The sequence below is a fragment of the Armigeres subalbatus genome, chromosome 1 (genome assembly GCF_024139115.2).
Source record: "Armigeres subalbatus isolate Guangzhou_Male chromosome 1, GZ_Asu_2, whole genome shotgun sequence".
Lineage (NCBI taxonomy): Eukaryota > Metazoa > Arthropoda > Insecta > Diptera > Culicidae > Armigeres > Armigeres subalbatus.
The window spans coordinates 117947263-117967008 of record NC_085139.1 but is presented as its reverse complement, the minus strand read 5'-3'; the positions used below and the strand labels follow the sequence as shown (position 1 = coordinate 117967008).

Below are 19746 nucleotides of genomic sequence, written 5' to 3'. Positions count from 1 at the left end.
ACACCACTTTTGGGCTTCATTAGGGTCTCGCCGACATTTCTCACCAACATGAACGCAGGTTCGTGGTTGCAAACAATCCCATTTGATTTTGCCGTGACAGCTGCTCGTGGTTGCAAACAAACCGAGTAAAAGTGTGAGTGAAACGTGCGTGTACGTACACGATCGCTGAAAGCCTAATGAGCCAAAGTACAAAGTCGATAAAAAGATGTGAGACGTTTCCAATTGTCAAAATACGTTGTCAGTTTTCAGAATGATGATGATGATGGCTGTTGGTATTTTTGTGTGAAATGCGTTGTGCTTCAGAATAAAACAATTTGCGAAATTTTGATTTTAAACTTATGTTTACTAGCAGACGTTTGCAATTCTAAAATAGATTTACTCAAATTCCGTCCAGGCGCCATGAGACAGTTGAATCCTGCGGTGTTTATTGTGGTTTTCGCGTTAGTATCTGCTGATACCGGAACCGGCATTAAAAAGGTCACCGATGATGATCTCGTGAAATTGTTTCACAGCCATTCCAATTTTATAGTTTTGTTCTGTAAGTACATATTCCTATTTTGCTAGTTAAAACAATTTCATTAATTCCTGGTTAAAAATATATTTATTGTAATATAATATCTATAAAACATTAAAATTTGAGATTAAATACAAATCGTACGAAGATCGTCGGTAAAATGACGTCATACGTTGCAATGATAATGATCAAGATAATGATTGCTTTAAGGACATAGTTGGAAGAGTACCACGATGGCAGCCAATATGGCACCGGACCTTCCACGGGCCATCCGCACTCCTCTCCCACCAACATTCGAATGCATCGAACAAAAGTTTAATATTCAAATTACTAACCTGTTCACAGCATATTTCAAGCTCTATCTGGTAAAAGGGCGAATGTCGCAAGAGAGAATTCTCTTCGTCGACTTCCCCTCATTTGAATAAAAGTGACAAGCAGCTGATTTCTTTGCAGTTTATCACCTCAGAATGCAAGTTCGCATTGTTTTCTATCGTTCTGAGGTGATAAACCACAAAGAAATCAGCTGCTTGTCACTTTTATTTAAAAGAGGGGAAGTCGATGAAGAGAATCCTCTCTTGCGACATTCGCCCTTATTCCAGATAGAGCTTGATTTATTCACTTCCCGTGATAATGAAAATGTTTCTTCAAAGAGTCCTACACTGAGGAAAATGGACGTATGATTTTCAATCAAACGCCTTATGAAAATTTGCCACAAGGAATCGGTATGAATTTTAATATGTTGCCTTATGAATGATGATTTTCATTTAAAAAAAAAGTGAAGTGCGGCGTTCGAACCATGGACGTCGGGGTTGGGAGGCCAGTATGTAGACCACACGCCCATCGACGCTTGAATAGTCGGGAAGGTAACTGCGTATAAGAAGCACTGCTGGTGAAATAATCGGTCGAAGATTCATAAGGCGCCAGTTATGAATTTCGATAGTCCAGTTCGCTGAGTGTATGTATTTCGGCCCGAATTATAAAATAAATCAGCAGTTTCGTGCCAATTTAATAGCCGTTCGTGATTTGGTGGCTTTATCACTGCAATTCACTTCTTCTCAAAGGGCATTGAAAAAATGGATGTCCTACGAAAGGCTGAATGCTCATAAGGCTGAAATCCCGAAAGGCTGAAAGTATTAGAAAGCTGAAATGTATTGAAAGGCTGAAATTGAGGGGATGGAAAAAGGAAGGAAAAGGAAAAAAAGGAGGAAGACGGAAGAAGGGAGGAGGAAAAAAGATGAAAGATTGAAGAAATAACATAGAAAATTAAGATAAAGATGGAAGAAGGAATAATGATGAAGCAAGATGAAGATAGGAAGAAGGAAGACAGGAGAAGGAAGGATAAAAATGGAAGAATAAAAAAGAAAGAAAGAAGAAGGAACAAGAATGAAGAAAAAAAAAGGAAGAAGGTGAACGAAAGAAGGAAGAAGGGAAAAAAGGAAAATGAAGGAAGAAGAATACAGGACGAAAGAATGAAGAAGATGAAGAAACAAGGGACAAGGAAGAAGGAAAAAAAGAAAGAAGAAGAAAGGACGAATCTAGGAACAGGAAAAAAGGTTGATAGAAAGAAGAAAGAAGGTAGAATGAAGAAAGAATAGAGAAAAAAGAATAAAGAAATAGGAAGAAGAAACTAGGACAAGGAAGAAGGTAGAAGAAAGAAGACAGAAAGGAAGAAAAAACAAGGAAATGAAAGAAGCAAGAAAAAAGAAGAAAAAACAAGGAAAATTAAGAAATAAGAAAGCAAAAAGAAAGAAGGAAGAAGAGCAACAAAGAAAAATGAAGGAAGAAGAAACCAGAAAAAAGAAGTTGGAACAAGGAACAAGGAAGGCAAAAGAAGGAAGAAGGGAATAGGAACAAGAAAGGAGGATTGAGGATGGAAGAACTATGGAGTTATGATTCATAATTTGGGTGTCATCCGATGGTTTGGGCTGGTTTGAATAGAGGCTCACCGTGCACAGGTCGTTTCAAGTTTGTATGACAGTTGATATGGCGAGGTTGAATTTTACATTATTCTGATTGTGGCACTCCGTCATTGGGCGCTGGCGAAGGGGGAGACCATATGACCGGATGAAATATTCAAGAGCTTTAACTTTAACTAGACAATGCATATTGAGTGGTCCTTTCAATAGTTGGTAGTCGATTTTAATCGAGGTTGCGAATCTTTAGCATGATAATTAGGCTTCTCAGAAGGCATCAGTGAAACGTATAATTCAACAAAATAGCCAGAATTTGTCTGTGATAACTATCGCACCAGAGTGTGACATGAGGGTGAGCGAGATCTTCTTCTTCTTCTTCTTCTTCTTCTTGGCATTACATCCCCACACTGGGACAGAGCCGCCTCGCAGCATAGTGTTCATTAAGCACTTCCACAGTTATTAACTGCGAGGTTTCTAAGCCAAGTTACCATTTTTGCATTCGTATATCATGAGGCTAGCATGATGATACTTTTATGCCCAGGGAAGTCGAGACAATTTCCAATCCGAAAATTGCCTAGACCGGCACCGGGAATCGAACCCAGCCACCCTCAGCATGGTCTTGCTTTGTAGCCGCGCGTCTTACCGCACGGCTAAGGAGGGTGAGCGAGATATAAAATGCTATTTTTTGCGTTACATAATCAATGGATCTTTCCTGCGGTGCAGTTTTCGTTCAGTGAAGTCTCTGGAATGTTGTTTTCAGCTATGTGGGTTCTCTTTTTGCCAGCGTTTGGAGAGGAGGTGCTGTAGCCAGTGTAATGAAAGGTTTAGTTTCCCATACTAGTTTTCATACAATTGAACCGGCTTGTGCTCAACCATTTTTTGCTCAAATCGGTTTTTGGTGGACACTCGGAGCATGGGACGGAATCGGGTGAGCGTGGTGGAGCAGGGTCGTTTTTTTCAACCATCCTACTAATATTCTTTGTTTTTAATAAATACGACACTAATACCACAGAGAACAGACGTTGAAGCTGCACTCGCCATGTTGTGATAACTTTTTACTGTTCATTTTGAAATAACTTTGGAATGTCGCCGTTTACCCGTGCATAATCAGCGCTAGCGTCATCAAAAAATGCCACTGTGCGCTAGTGTCGTGATGCATGCAAGAGCATACCAGCGCCATCGTGTTGTCAACATTAGATTGTGAGTTGCAATGTCGACGTCGATGGCGTTGAGGTTCGGTGTTTTTAGTGCTGTCCAATGAGAGCTTGAAGTAGCTCGAAGTTTCTCCCTGTCCTGCTCATGCCCATTTGTTGACAAAAAAGAGCAGGACGGGAAGAACTTCAAGCTACTTCGAGCTGCTCATTGGACAGCACTTTTGTTTACACATGTTTTGCAAGAAATTTTGTTCGAGCCTCCATGTCTGTTCTCTGTGCTAATACTACTACAGTATGACAGTTTTTATTGTACCAATACTTCCAAAGCTTTGTTTTGGTACTCAACCCACCTTCACCTTATATAGGGCACACACTTGTGGTATTCGTACCATGGTACAAGGCGACAAGTAATTAATTTCAAGGCTATCTTCAATGAAGACAATAATAATTGGTATGGCACTCATTTCAAGATTATTGTACCAGGGCATGAATACCACAAGTGTGTCCTCCATATTAAGACAAGAAAGAAAAAAATATAAGAATATTTACTTACACGGTATTCTAATTCTTCCCATTTTTGGGTGAAAAGTCTTGTAAAAAGGGCAGTTACCCAAAAATGGGTCAACAGGCCCAGGCATTTGTGAATAAAAGATAGTCATAATTGTGCATAATATTTATTCCTTTTTTTTTGTAGTCCCATTCTCCCACGAAAGGGTGTACTTTGAAGTTATAATTGAATACTTTATAGTCAAAAGAGCATACTTCAAAGTCTTTTATGTGTAAACTTTTTTGCAGTGTAGTTAACTTTAGAAAAACAAAATATAATTGGGTTGTTTAGCAGAGAAAAATATGAGGTTTTTTATAGTTTAACATAAAGAGCGTGCTTTTCTGAACTCCAACATATTTTTATTTTGTTTGTAAACCTTTTTGTATAGCAAACAATAAGCCATTTTAATCGATAGAATGACACTAAAATTCATAGAATGACAGTTGGCCCATGCAACATACACGGTAACCTGAATATACTCTTTTAGATCTATAAAGTACGCATAATCGTGGAAAAGTGAAACTACGCCTAAAATGAGTAAATTTCGTTTACCCATTTAAGAGTATACTGCTCATACGTCAAAATCGGCATACTTTTTACTCCTTTTTGCCTTTCTCGTATACAAAGTATACGTAAAGGCTATATGTTCGCTCCAAAAACGAACTTTTTATAGGAGGCCCGGAGACCCATAGTGTTATATATCGATCGACTCAGCTCGACGAATTGGAGTGATGTCTGTGTGTGTATGTGTGTGTGTGCGCAAAAAGTCTAGCTCACTTTTTGGGCACTTATTCTCAACCGATTTGCTCGCAATAAGTTGCATTCGACGCAGAATCCTGCCCCATTGTTTCCTATTGAAAATTGACCCGATTGGACTATGGGCTTAGAAGTTATGGCCAAAATACTTTTTTTCATAAAAATGCACATTGAAAAGTCTAGCTCACTTTTTGGGCACTTATTTTCCACCGATTTGCTTGCAACAAGTTGCAATCGACGCAAAATCCTGTCTCATTATTTCCTATTGAAAACTGACCTAAGCGGACTATGGGCTTAGAAGTTATGACCAAAATACTTTTTTTCATAAAAAAGCACATTAAAAAGTCTAGCTCACTTTTTGGGCACTTATTTTCAACCGATTTGCTCGCAACAAGTTGCAATCGACGCAAAATCCTGTCCCATTATTTCCTATTGAAAACTGACCTGATCGGACTATGGGCTTAGGAGTTATGGCCAAAATACTTTTTTTCATAAAAAAGCACATTAAAAAGTCTAGCTCACTTTTTGGGCACTTATTCTCAACCAATGTGTTCGCAATAAGTTGCATTCGACGCAGTATTCTGTCCCATTGTTTCCTATTGAAAATTGACCCGATCGGACTATGGGCTTAGAAGTTATGACCAATATACATTTTTGCCTTTCTCGTACAACAAAGTTGTACCAGAAAGGCTTTCATTTCACTCCCAAAACGTACTTTTTATAGAGCGCTTGTAGACCCATAGTATTATATACCATTCGATTCAGCTCGACAAACTGAGCAAATGTCTGTCTGTCCGTGTGTGTGTGCGTATGTGTGTGCACATTGAAACATTAGCCAATTTTTCTAGTACTAAACCTGAATCGATTTTGCTACAACAAGTTGCATTCGACGGGGAATGTTTTCTTCTTGTTCACTATTGAGTTTCATAATGATGGCACTTCTCAAAAAATAGTAAATATTCAAAGAGTTATGAGACATCATTATTTCGTAACAAATAAGCTATCGATTTTCTAGGTTATGTTCTCCCAAGACACAATTTATTCGAAACCGGCACACTGACAGCATAGAATACACAGCTTACACGGAAGAAAAAACTTCACAAAGAAACATAGAAACCCATTAATGAGTTAAAATGTACCTATTTTAAGATTTCATGTATACACTGAAAATTCTCGTTTATTTTTTCAAAATGACCTAAGAAACATATTTTCATGAATGAATTTTAATATTGCGATCAACAGACCAATATGATAGCTTTTGATTGCAGTACACAAATTAATTCATGAATAAAAGGTGACATATGTTCTTTTTAAAAGTTAAGCGTCATTTCTGCCATTTCTTTCCCCTATGGGCCAATGTGAGCAGTGAGAAGTGAAAAGTGAGACGTGAGAAGTGCGAAGTGAGGAGTGAAAAGTAAGAAATGAAAAATGAGAAATGAAAAATCACCAGATGATCCGAAATGAAAACAAAAATGTTTTTCCAAATTTCATCTAGACTATCCTTTGAAAAGAGCTGAAATTTTTTTGCTAATATTTTCAAATGGATATAATAGAAAAACGACGCATCCCACAAAAACGTGTTGTATGGGTGACCATCGCAAAATCAGTCAAACGTTCTAGTGAAAATATCGGAAACAATCCAAATTGAGCCCTACACTAAAAAAAATCAGTTTAAAAATTTTAAAGTCGATTTGCGAAAAAACGCCCTTTTTTATTTAAATGAAATTTTGTCTCAAGATAGCCCGAATAAAAAATATTATAGAAAAACAATACAATGTATTGTAACATCACTATAAAACACAATAAATTTGAATGTAGATGAAATAATAGAAATACATTAGAATGTATTGTTATGAACCATTCATTAAATTGTAAATGAAGTTTTCGCATTAGACCGTACGGGTTGTTAAGCATCGTAACTATACAAAATTTGATATTTTTTCATACATATTTTTTTGTCAAACAATAGAGTGTATCGTAAATATATTGTTGAAATATCGGAAAAAAACCATTCAAATTACATTAGGTTGAATTGTATTTTTATAGTAAAACAATACGATATTGGATTTCTTAATTATGACAGCTTTACCGGTCAAAAATGAAGTTTTAAGAAAAATAATGCATATTTGCGGCAATAGGATAAATATTGTTATATTGCTAATATACAATTTGAACAAAATTTTCAGAAGTTATCAATGATTAAAATTTATGCACTAACATGTTCTAAAAACAATTGGAAGTATTGTTACATTAGAGAACAATGTTAATATATTATATCCACGGTGTTGATATAATATGGACAACTATCAAGAAACAATATATCCTATTGTATACCGTAGAGCATATGGTAATTCAATTGTTTACACTGTTGAGCCTATGGTACACTTTTATCCGGGAGGTGATTATGTTCCCTACCAACCGTCCATACATCGCAAGCTGGGCACTCTTAAGGAAAAAAAGTTTTTCTAACAAAAACTTTTTCTTGTCGGAATTATTTTCAGTGTTTTTTCATCTGAAATTAAACCAATGAAAGCCATCGTTATAGAACCCCAAGCAAATCTATTTTTATGATACATTGTCTAATTTAGCCACTAAATATAGTTTGTTTTTAAATTAAGAGTAATATTAAGAAGGGGTTTATATCTTCAAAAAAAATATTATATTCCATTATTAGCTTCTTTAGTTGCGACCAGTTACGACCCAAACATTGTACTCTGCCTGACTGTACAGGAATATTTAATATGAGTATATTATGTATACATATGTTAAATCCACCCTTAAAGACACTGAAAAATCAATTCCGTCAAGAAAAAGTTTTTGTTAGAAAAATTTTTTCCCTTCAAAGTGCCCAGCTTGCGATGTATGGACGGTTGGTAGGGAACATAATCACCTATCTTGAGACAAAATTTCGTCCAAATCGAAAAGGGCGTTTTTTTGCAAATCGACTTTTAATTTTTAAATCGATTTTTTTTAGTGTAGGGTTCAATTTTGAGTTTTTCAAAAAGTTTTATTAGAAAGTTTGACTGATTTTGCGATAGTCACCCATACAACACTTTTTTGTAGGAAGGGTCGTTTTTCGATTATATCCATTTGAAAAAATCAGTAAAAACAAGTTTGACCCTTTTCAAAAGATAGTCTGAATCAAATTTGAATAAACTAAGGCTGTGAACCATTCTACCGATTCGTTTAACTTTTAGTTAAAATTTGACAGTTCGATGGTTATTTTGCCGTGGTTAAAAATAACCCTGCTCCGGAGCATGGTTAGATTTGACAGTTCGATAGTTAAACTTTGTTCGTGAGAAAATTGGCGCCAAATCCATTTCGTTCCGAATAACTATCAATCTGTCAAAACTCAAATGGGTCGGCTTCGGAGTAAAATTTTAACCACGATGGGAAAATAACCATCGAAGTGTCAAATTTTAACTAAAAGTTAAACGAATCGGTGGAATGGTTCACAGCCTAAGTATGCCATTTTCTTTTAACTGCACTTCTTAAATATTGACCAATAAATTTACAAAAAGTCAACTTAAACAATCAGAACACTTGCAAGTTCCCAAAAAGTTCTATTTTGGCTTTACGCATTTTATTACATTTCCCGCATAACTTTTCAAAAGGACCTAAGTAAATTTTTTTCATGAATTCTCGCTTAACTTTTCAAAAGGACGTAAGTAACATTTTTTTTCATGAATTAATTTGAATACTGCAATCAATATTGTGATTCTCGAGATATTATAGCATTTTGCTCATTCACCTCTGCCTCGCTTAGTTGTGCGCCGCTAAGGTATTGTTTCATATTATGGTACTTTACTCAATTTAAGTGTAGAATATTACATCACAAATTAAACATAATTGCACTACTAATATCCACTTAAACAATATCCCGAACGCAACACAGGCGAAAGAAAAGCAAAAAACTACTAAACCTCGAACAATTTCACTTAAAAATATTTTTTCGTAAAGGGGCGACAATATGCTACATACCTTACAAACGAATGTGGAAAAGCTTACCGAAAGCTCACATCTATTTGACATTGGTTTATTTACTTTTTGCATGGCGCACAACTCGGCGCATGGGACCCGGCGCATAACTGGTGAGCCAGTATGCTAATTTTAGAAAAGAAACGCAATAGCTTTCATGTTGTTCTGTTGATTGCAGTACTCAAATTAATTCATGAAAAAAATGTTACTTAGGTCCTTTTGATAAATTATGCGAGATCTATAGTACAGCAGAAAGTCCATTGCTGATAAACGTTCATTTCGAACAATACACCTGGTTAATTTTTTTTGACATATACTCTGTCTCGCTCAAACCAACAGCGAATAATCTAGCGACTACTTTAACGAACTATTTAAGGAACAGCTACTTTAACCGACCGTGTCCATTTAGCAAATACGGTGTTGAACATAATCTGGAGATTAAATAACACTTAATAAAGTTTAAAAAAAACTTAGCAAGTAACCGCACAATATTGAGTAAAACAAATTAAGGGTGTAGCATTTCTGCATGCGGTGAATAAATTTCGCACCGTGTATATAACTGACAGCATGAATGTTTGTGTTGCTTCTTTCGTGCTTTATTGATGATGCTAACCTCTCAAGCAAAGTTTTCCAAAGCTTCAAATGTGGAACACGAAAACTAATGGACGAACACACACGCGCTAGAGACCCGAAGCCGATGACTTCATCCGCCTCAACACAGCTGTAAAAGTTTCGTCGTTGGAAATAAAAATCGCATACCTACGTACATGCTTTCTCGTGCGCTCGTTACGTTTGCTGCCATTTTGTTTCATGCTTTGGAAGGAAAGAAGAGGCGTGTCATTAAGGCTAACTGCTTTCTGGTTTGAGTGGTTTGGTTGGTTTGGGTGGAATGATGGTGTAGTTTGGGCATATGGGTGATTTAAACATAGCGTTCGTTTTCATACACCTCCTTATTTCCATATTATGCGGCTTTTTTTTTCATTTATATTTATGTGAATTGTTGGTTTCATTTTCACAAGTGTACTTGTACAATTATTACACAAAGGGATGCAAAATCAATGTATGACATACAACTATGTAGTATGATTGAACTTTAATATTACATTGGTGAAAAAACACTACGTGGGAATCAGGAAAGTTGGAAACATATCGAATTTTAATCCATATGTATTTTTCAAAACGCGCCGTTGCGCTAATCATTGTATTTACTATCGCTAATCATTGTACTACCGTACGATCGCATATTTGTAACACATGCATTTTTTCCTTTCTCGTACAACAAAGTTGTACCGAAAGGCTATATGATTGCTAAAAAAACTTGATAGAAGGCCCGGAGACCCATAGTGTTATATACCGATCGACTCAGCTCGACAAACTGAGGTGACGTCTGTTTTTTTTGTGTATGTGTGTGTATGTGTACAAATTTTGTAGGCACACTTTTTAGAACTTAGAATTATCCGATTTACTCGCAACAAGTTGCATTCGACGGGGAATTGTTTGCTATTGGAAATGGGCCCGATCATTGCTTTTCGGAATTATTGAAAAAACATTGTTTTTCCCCAAAGGTCCCCCTTGAAAATTCAAAAAAATGAAAATTTTTGAATGGTGGCAAGGCAAAAATATTAAAAATGATCGAAAAATGTGATCTATTCCCCCAAAAAGCTTTTTTGACCTTTCTAATGTGATTTTTTCAATATATTTTATAATGCACGAGAAAGGCATCATCACTGCTAGGTGGATTAACCTGGGTTTTTCATAAAAAAGCACATCAAAAAATCTAGCTCACTTTTTGGGCACTTATTCTCAACCGTTTTGCTCGCAACAAGTTGCAATCGACGCAAAATCCTGTCCCATTATTTCCAATTGAAAACTGACCTGATCGGACTATGGGTTTAGAAGGTATGGCCGAAATACTTTTTGCCTTTCTCGTATACAAAGTATGCGTAAAGGCTATATGTTCGCTCCAAAAACGAACTTTTTATAGGAGACCCGGAGACCCATAGTGTTATATACCGATCGACTCAGCTCGACGAATTGGAGTGATGTCTGTGTGTGTGAATGTGTGTGTGTATGTGTGTGTGTGCGCAAAAAAGTCTAGCTCATTTTTTAGGCACTTATCCTTCACCGATTTGCTCGCAACAAGTTGCATTCGACACTGAATCCTGTCCCATTGTTTTCTATTGAAAACTGACCCGATCGGACTATGGGCTAAGAAGTTATGGCCAAAATACTTTTTTTTCATATTAAAACACGTTAAAACGTCTAGCTCATTTTTAGGCACTTATCTTTAACCGATTTGCTCGCAACAAGTTGCATTCGACGCAGAGTCCTGTCCCATTATTTGTTGAAAATTGACCCGATCAGACTATGGGCTTAGAAGTTATGACCAAAATTCTTTTTGCCTTTCTCGTATACTGCCGCTAATCGTAAGTCGAGCACATCTGTATATGGACGCCCATATACAAATGTGCTCGACTTGCGGTTAGCGTATACTGCTATACTTAAAGGCTATATGTTCGCTCCAAAAACGAACTTTTTATAGGACCCCCGTAGACCCATAGTGTTATATACCGATCGACTCAGCTCGACGAATTGAAGTGATGTCTGTGCGCAAAATAATCTCTCTCACTCACTGACTGATACTCACTTATCCACAGATAAACAGACGTAACAGCTAGAACATTTTCCTGAAAAAATCATCGCTCAATTACTTTGCCACCATCTCGCGTGCATGTTGCACGAAATCAAGTTTAGTACAACAATGTCAACAGAAGGCGCTAGTGTGAAATGTCAAACACGAAAAAATACGATGCGCGCGCCTCTGGATGTGAAACTCACAATCAATTGAATTTAAAACAGTCGTTGAATTCATGGTCGATGGGAATTTCGTCAGTATTACGTCTGTTTGTCTGTGACTTATCCTTAACCTCTATCTAAATCTTGTCCCATTGTTTCGTATCAAAAACCGGCCTAATCGGACTATGGGCTTCAGAGTTATGGCCAGTTTTCACAAAAAAAAATCTTACTCTCTATTTAGGCACTTCAAGACAAAATTTTCAAAACGACTTATCTGCTTTTGTAAACAGAGATTCAAACGTCGATTGCACGAATCTCATAGCACTTCGACACAAACCAACGCCATCATCAGGTAGCCGAGACCTTCACCTGCCTATTGGTAGTGTTTGTTTGCGTGGGAGTGTTATCAGATTCGTCGAATCGACGTTCGAATCTTTGTTTACAAAAGCAGATAAGTCGTTTTGAAAATTTTGTCTTGACTTACTCTCGGCCGATTTGCTCGCAACATTCGACGCAGAATAATGTCCCATTGTTTCCTATTAAAAATTGGCCGGATCGGACTATTGGCTCAGAAGTTATGGTCAAAATACTTTTTTCATACCAAAAGTGCGAAGAAATTACTCCCTCGCAAGAAACGAGAAAGGCACTATCATCGCTAGGTGGATTAATCTGGGTTTTTACAAGTAAAAAGTGTGTATTTTTAGAACAGAAGTAAAATGTGTACTTTTTACCCCTACAATTTTATGCATGGATTTGCTTTTGAAAGTCGGTAAGGTTGCTCAACTTAGTTTATTTTGATAATAAAACATATGACAGTAAATCTAAAATCATTTTTATTTTAATTAATAATAATAATCAGTGGTGCGAATTCTCAATCTCAGTGACTGAAATTTGTAGGATATTGATATCATTGCCCCTTCACACTCACTTCGTAGCAGTGAAAACTGAAAATGGTTAGCAGCAACAATCAAAGATAAAGTAAACAAAAGTTCTCTTTTCTAATTGCACTCGCAGCCCGCAGTGACAGTCCATTCAATTCACTCGCTGCTACGTGAATGCGACGGCCCTATATAAATACATGGGTGAATACTATCACTTGAAAGACAAAGACAGGAAATTTGTGCCGAATGATCATCAGCTTCAGCCCACTGTTGGCAAACCGAGTTTGCTAAGCTACTCCTGCTTTGTCTTTCTGGCTGAAAGGTACCGTCATAGGCAAAAAGGAGCAGAGAAAAATACAAAATAAAAGAATCACACTCAGCAGGCATTGCTGATAAATTGCACCACTGATAATAATACATTATACGTACACCTTTGATTCCCGTACCCCTGGGGTTTTCTGGGACCATCCAAATTTCCTCTTCAGTGAAATTTTCAGCATGCCGGCACATTAGACCTTACACAGCTATCTTGAAGGCAGCGGCAGCTTCCAGTACTGGTTGCAGTGGTCACAGAGCAGCGCATTAGCATTAGCATCGCATTAGCATCGAGCAATTCGCACAAATTCGTAGGTGGTACAAGCCAAGACTATTGTATAAGAGTAGCATCACTTTCATACGTTACCACAGATATTGATTCGGGACTAATCACTATCTCTTAGATGGAAGCAATGTACTCTCCAATAGTCGAGATCTGTCCTGGCCACGTCCTTGCGAATGCTGAGGAAGGGGAAGGATGGTTGTTGGACACCTACTTAAGAAAGATGCAGAGAACTCTACGACCTCTAATAGGTGCCACGGGAGGTTTTGGGATTGTGTGGAAGGTTATAACAGTAGGAATCGTTTTGGTAGAACGTGAAACACAGAAAGAACTAAGATAGAAATACAAAGTAGGAAAGGGACGAGCCTGGAATTGAACCCACGACCTCCTGCTTATAAGGCAGAAGCGGTAGCCACTAGACTACCGAGCTCGTCTGCAGTGGTCACAGAGCAGAGCACGTCATATAACAGCTTGGCGAAGAACGCGGCGGAAGCGTTTAGCAACGGCTTCTGATTCTGCTGCTGACCCGGGCTTGTTGATTCTTGCGATTCCTAATCCAAAAGGACAACAATGATCATTTTATATTATTTTAAGAATCTTTGAAAGAATACTAACATTGCATACCTTCCATATAGACCAAACTGTCCGTATATCAAAAACGAGCGTATACATCAAATATTTTTTCACAACAACTGACTAATTGCAACTATGAAATTACGTGCATGAAAATTTTCTTTTCTTGTAATGTACTTCTTTTTACGCATTTCTCAATTTAATGCGCATACCACGAAAATCGTAAAAATGCTCTCCCTCCGACAACTAAAGTACGCATAATTTGACGTATAGGCAATATTCTACAAAGTGAATAAAAAGTACTCCTAAAATGAGTATTCCTGTATATCCGTGTAAGAACAAATTTTTAGTCCCATATAAATTTAAAATGCAAATTAAAAATAGTTCCGGGGCTCCAAAAATGGGGTTAGGCACAGTTTTTTATGCAGATTCAGAATATGTAAACATGTATACCCCTAAACTACAAAAGAAAATTTTAATTTGTATTTTCAGCCAAGAACAATTGCGAAACATGTGATACATTAGAAATTGCTTTGAAGAAAATAGAACAAGAAATCAGGGACAATCTTGAAGCAGAAGTTGTGAAAGCAATAGGAAGCCAGATGGTTCGTCTGTACAGTCCAACAAAAGAACCAGCTGTGGTTTACTTCCGACATGGCGTACCTTTGCTCTACGATGGTCCAGCTAACGAGGATGCTATAATAGGAAAATTTGTTCAAAACAAAGATCCAAATGTAAAGGAATTATCCGATGAAAACTTTGAACATCTTACCCAGGCTTCCAGTGGAGCCACAACAGGTGATTGGTTCATCATGTTGTAAGTATATGCATGCATGCAACGGTAACCTAAAGCTATAAATTTCTACGTTTTGCATCAGCTATACTTCGAACTGCGTTGACTGTCAACGATTAACTGCTGTTTGGGAAGCTGTAGCCGGAGAACTTAAAACACGCATGAATGTAGCCAGGATCGATAAAGATGGCAAAGGAAGTGCTACAGCTGACAGATTCCATGTGACAAGTGTACCCTCATTTGTTTTGTAAGATCTTAGGTAGCTTGAATATTGAATCAGAAATTAAATCCATTATTTTGTTCCAGCTTACGACAAGGTAAATTCTATCGTTATGAAATCAAAAAGCACGATATCAAATCATTTGTCAGTTTTGCCCAAGACTGGTATAGAAACTCTAAACCGGAGAAAGTTCCTGTTCCGCTGTCACCATTGTAAGTACAGTACATAATAAAGTCAATTGTGTTGCATACCAGAATGGGCAACCAGGGAAGTTGGATTTTTTTCTCGCAATCCGTACGTTGAACCAAATTGCATTATCATACAGTAGCAAAGTTAGTTATAACGCACGAACTCTGAGCAAAATCAAACTTTGCTAATTGCCAATTCCTGAATTCAACTTGAATGGGCACAAAAAATATCAAACCGATACGGATATGATATATAAACTTCATCTACTTGTCTTTTCAGCGATCAAATAGTGGAGCAAGCAGTACACTATTTGAAGAACTTGCCGGAATACATTGATGTGCTGAGAACGGAGTATCCTGCATTGTTTTATGTGATGTTCGGAATGATCGCATTTGTAATTTTGGGTTTCACAGCTGCAATCGTGCTAGCTGTGTTGACACGCTGCAAAGCCGCAGCGAAAAGCAAAAAAACACGCGCAAAAAAAGCGAAATAAAGCTTTTTCAAAAGAAGTTGGTATTGTGCCAGCTCTAGAAACATATAGTAATGAATTAAGATTATTTTACAATAAGAGTACTTATGTGAGGTTTCTGTTCGTCAATAAATTTATGGGTTTTAATATTTGATTGGAAGTCCATCAAAGTACAGTTATGCAATATTTATTATGACCCAAATACAATAATTTGCTGTAATTGTCTATCCGCATACAAATTTACCGTTCTTCGCACAGTTACAAATATTTCATGGACACAGTTAATATCGTTACCCAAAACATTAAGTTCTTCGAACAATACATATTTATGGTAAAACAATTATCTCAACCTTAATAAATGAAGTTTACAGTCTACGGACCATATTCAATATAGTACTGATACAATCTTTCCTCCAAAAATGTATGAAGAAAATCGTTTTCTCTTACGGTTAACATTCTTAACAACCCGTTGCTCATACAGTCCGGTCTACGAAAACCATAGTCACTATGGTCAAAACGTTATCAGACTACAGTACGGTTATGGTTAAGTACCATTATCATTATGGTTCAACCTGGAACGTATCCAGTTTTCCGCGAACGGTAATGGCCGCCAGCTTGCCTGCAGGTCAGTCTCTGATTTGACGTTTGTGGAGGTCAACTGCACCCACTGCTCCGAGCATACTGACCAATGTGGCATATAAGAAGGTGCTGATTCAATGAATCCAAGCCTTTTTATATACCACATTGATCAAAATATTCGAATGGTGGGTGCAGTTGACCTCCAGAAACGTCAAATCAGAGACTAACCCGCAAGCAAGCTGGCGGCCATTACCGCTCGCGGAAAACTGGCTATCGTTTGGAATTATGCGGGTATCCAGCATTTTGCGCCCGATAATGGCGGCCTTGTAAGTGCCTTTTTGACATTCAGGAGGTAGAAAATATTTACATATTTCAATCAATGCAGGCCTTGACTCATTGAAAAACATTGGCACTCACCCGGTATCAACAAACAAACGAAATGTCAAATATTTCCTTCACGTTACACATGGGTTTGATACTTTCATCATGCTTTTTTGTAATGATTTTATTGTATTTTCTAGGAATAGTAGAAGAAACAGAATATCGACAAATGTATCATGATTATAATAAGTGCTTTTAAGGGAAACGAAATCTGCAACCAGACACCTGGGTGAGACGATAGCCAGAAATGGATTCATTACGCTCGACTTACTGAAATCAAGCAATACAACCCAATTGGGTTGTTTAGGGGTATATATGTTTTGACATATTCTGAATCTGCATAAAACCCTGAGCCTAACACCAATTTTTCAGAATTTTTGGAGCCCCGGAACTATTTTTAATTTGCATTTTAAATTTATATGGGACTAAAAATTTGTTCTTATGCTGCATGGGCCAACTGTCATTCTATGAATCTTAGTGTCATTCTATCGATTGAAATGGCTTATTGTTTGCTGTATAAAAATGTAAATAAAAGGTTTTCAAACAACATAAAAATATGTTGGAGATCAGCTAGGCATGCTCTTTATGTTAAACTATAAAAAACCTCATATTTTTCTTTGCTGGGTTGTTAGGTCAGAAAAATATCGAGTTTTTTGCAGTTTAACATAAAGAGCATGCTTTTCTGATCTCCGACATATTTTTATTTTGTTTGTAAACCTTTTATTTACATTTTTATACAGCAAACAATAAGCCATTTTAATCGATAGAATGACACTAACATTCATAGAATGACAGTTGGCCCATGCAGCATAAGAACAATTTTTTAGTTCAATATAAATTTAAAATGCAAATTAAAATTAGTTCCGGGGCTCCAAAAATTCTGAAAAATTGGGGTTAGGCTTAGTTTTTTATTCAGATTCAGAATATGTTAAAACATATATTGACCAGTGCATGATGACGTAGGTTGACAGTTCACAGAGCTTTTTCTCCGGGACTTAGCCTCCGGCGCAGCTTCCGATAAAATTGTTTCGTCATTTTATTCGCACGTAGATGTCCTTTCCCGCATAATAAAAAACAACATGTTATATGGTCAGAATCATTATTACGATGTAAGATATAGCTTCACAGTTTACGTTGCGGTTATCAAATATTTTTCGGCTATTCAACCATAACTGCTCGACATCAACGCTAAATGTCAATGTATAACATGCTGTCCCGAAAATGTTTTATATTTCCTGCATTATATGTCAACATTTTATCATACTGTCGAGCGAAAATTTTGCAGGCGAAAACGGCCGATTTTTTATGGTGACATAACTTAACAACCCATTCAACATATTGTTATTTGTCAAATAACCGTACCACAAACTGTTGAAACTTTATATAAGATTGTTCATATACAGTTGTCAACATTAAAGGATACTGTTGCCAACCGCACGGGAAAATGTCCATGTACAGTTTGTAATTATGCGGGTTGCGATTGATTTCATGCTGAATGCAAAGAATAACACTAAAATATTCGAATCACAACAATTTTGAACTAAAAATATGAATTTTAATTTTCCCTTCATCGATTTTTCTTCTAACACCTTCTTAACAAGCTCTGTGAACTGTCAAAATAAATGAGGTTAAGTTAGAGTTTGCATTGGTCTATACCCCTAAACAACCCAATTATGGTATCTTGAGATGCAAATAAATGCTGCATACACTGAACCTAAGTATCATCCTTGGGACGACTGATTTCGCATCTTCCTTCTCTTTAATAAGCTTCCTCTTACTACCGTATGCTGCCCTGGCGCATCTGACCCACCCGCCTAGAATCAAAAGAAAATCATCCGATCAGCGAACAATGGTCATGGATGCATGTTGAATGTGTCGTCTTTCATAACAATGAAAGTGTCGTCTTTCATAACAATGAAAGTGCGTTCATACCAAACAAGTGTAATCGGCAGTATTTACTAAATAAAAGTTAATTATAAACTACTTGATTTCTAGAGTAAAATGTACTTTTGGTCGAGCTCTTGGCAATGGTCGCAGCAAATGACGGGATAGAGCAATCAATTTCAACGGCTTTGGATGGCGTATATAAATCCGGCGGTGGTTGATCTTAGAGCTCAGCTGGTATCAGGTTGGTCAAGGCTTTCGTATTTTCCGTGTATGAATTTCAACGTTGACGGATTAGTCGGAATACGGCTCGAATGGCTCAAAGGAAAGTTATAGTCAACATAACGCATCGCCGCGGATTATCATATTAGGTATAATTTTTTAACCAGTTGAAAACATTACCGCGATGAAGGAATTAAATAAATTTTAAATCTAAATAAAAATGTCTTTTATATAGAACCAAAGGAAATAATTCATTACAAAGCAGAAACAAAATAAATCAAAGTTTATATGGGAAGTATATTTGACGCTTCCAATTACTGCTTGAAACTCTTACGAAAATCATCTATTTTGTCATTCGGTATCCGCTTGAAAGTCAGTCGGTTGTTGGATGATTCGCATATAGTGCTTGCCATGCGGCATGAGGTATAATGAAATGGTTGTCATCCACAAAGCGTATGATTTTTGTTAAAAGGCGGGAGCGAAGCTATGATCAGTCGATATGAGGCTGATGTTTTGGTTCAGTGTATAGGATTAGTCACTGATCATCATCATCATCCATCGGCAAGTCGACTTACCGCATGCGGTCCATTGAGATTCTCACGTCCGAATGTGTGAGTGGCGATAAAAGGAAAACAAACACTCCTAGATGAAGCTACTCAGCAAAATTTGGGTAAAAATGAGTATATTTCCATATATTTTTTGACTCCTTCGCAACCATTGTGATGACTCGATCAATTTTGAGGTTATGAGCAGAAGGAAAACAAACATGTATTTACACAAGCCGATTTGCACATAAGTGTGCGAGCGTTAAACGTCACTCATCTCTATGCATGTCGCAACTGTCAAAAACATCAAATTTGACGGTTCAGTGAAGAGGGTGAAAACAGAGTCTATTATATAGAGTTGCGCAAAGAGGATCTTCTTACACTTATTCTGAATAATCTTCTTGTTATTGTGTTTGCAACTTTCATTTTTGTTCAACTCTTAAAGTGACTTCACGGGAGTGTTGACTGCTAAAGCTTTTTAATTCGATAACCAAGCCACCCACAGAGTGCAAACACGTGAGTTTCTTGTTGCTACTTTATTGGGAGGGTGTATTGAAGTTTTTGAAACTGTTTCTAGAACAAATCTAATACATTTCAATTCATGCGTTTTAATTCGCCATAAAAATCATTAGGCGATAACAATACTTCCGCCTTACCAACAAGCATTTGTTTACTTTGCTCGATAGGTAGACGGTTTGACAGTTCAATAGGTAGATTTGGCTTCACTCTTTGCGTAACTCTATATATATAATAG

General features: G+C 37.0%; 1 protein-coding gene and 1 long non-coding RNA gene across 2 annotated transcripts; both read left to right on the top strand.

Annotated features, from left to right (window-relative positions):
* The first annotated feature begins 250 nt into the window (after window positions 1-250).
* Window positions 251-15556, top strand: LOC134205025 (thioredoxin domain-containing protein). The gene is made up of 5 exons (XM_062679888.1): window positions 251-538; window positions 14203-14527; window positions 14589-14750; window positions 14810-14935; window positions 15192-15556. Exons 1-5 carry the CDS (start codon window positions 400-402, stop codon window positions 15403-15405), a joined length of 966 nt encoding a protein of 321 aa, XP_062535872.1. The 5' UTR covers window positions 251-399; the 3' UTR covers window positions 15406-15556.
* Window positions 15557-16944: 1388 nt separating this feature from the next.
* On the top strand, window positions 16945-18668 carry LOC134205761 (uncharacterized). The gene is made up of 2 exons (XR_009978192.1): window positions 16945-18261; window positions 18337-18668. It is a non-coding gene; the product is annotated as an uncharacterized LOC134205761 (long non-coding RNA).
* Window positions 18669-19746: the final 1078 nt, after the last annotated feature.

What these genes read in the sequence shown, in the direction of transcription:
- LOC134205025 (XM_062679888.1), top strand. Translation starts at nt 400, where the DNA reads ATGAGACAGTTGAATCCTGCGGTGTTTATTGTGGTTTTCGCGTTAGTA. An exon ending in CAATTTTATAGTTTTGTTCT is followed by an intron (nt 539 to 14,202) that starts GTAAGTACATAT and finishes TTGTATTTTCAG; the next exon opens with CCAAGAACAATTGCGAAACA. An exon ending in AGTGTACCCTCATTTGTTTT is followed by an intron (nt 14,751 to 14,809) that starts GTAAGATCTTAG and finishes ATTTTGTTCCAG; the next exon opens with CTTACGACAAGGTAAATTCT.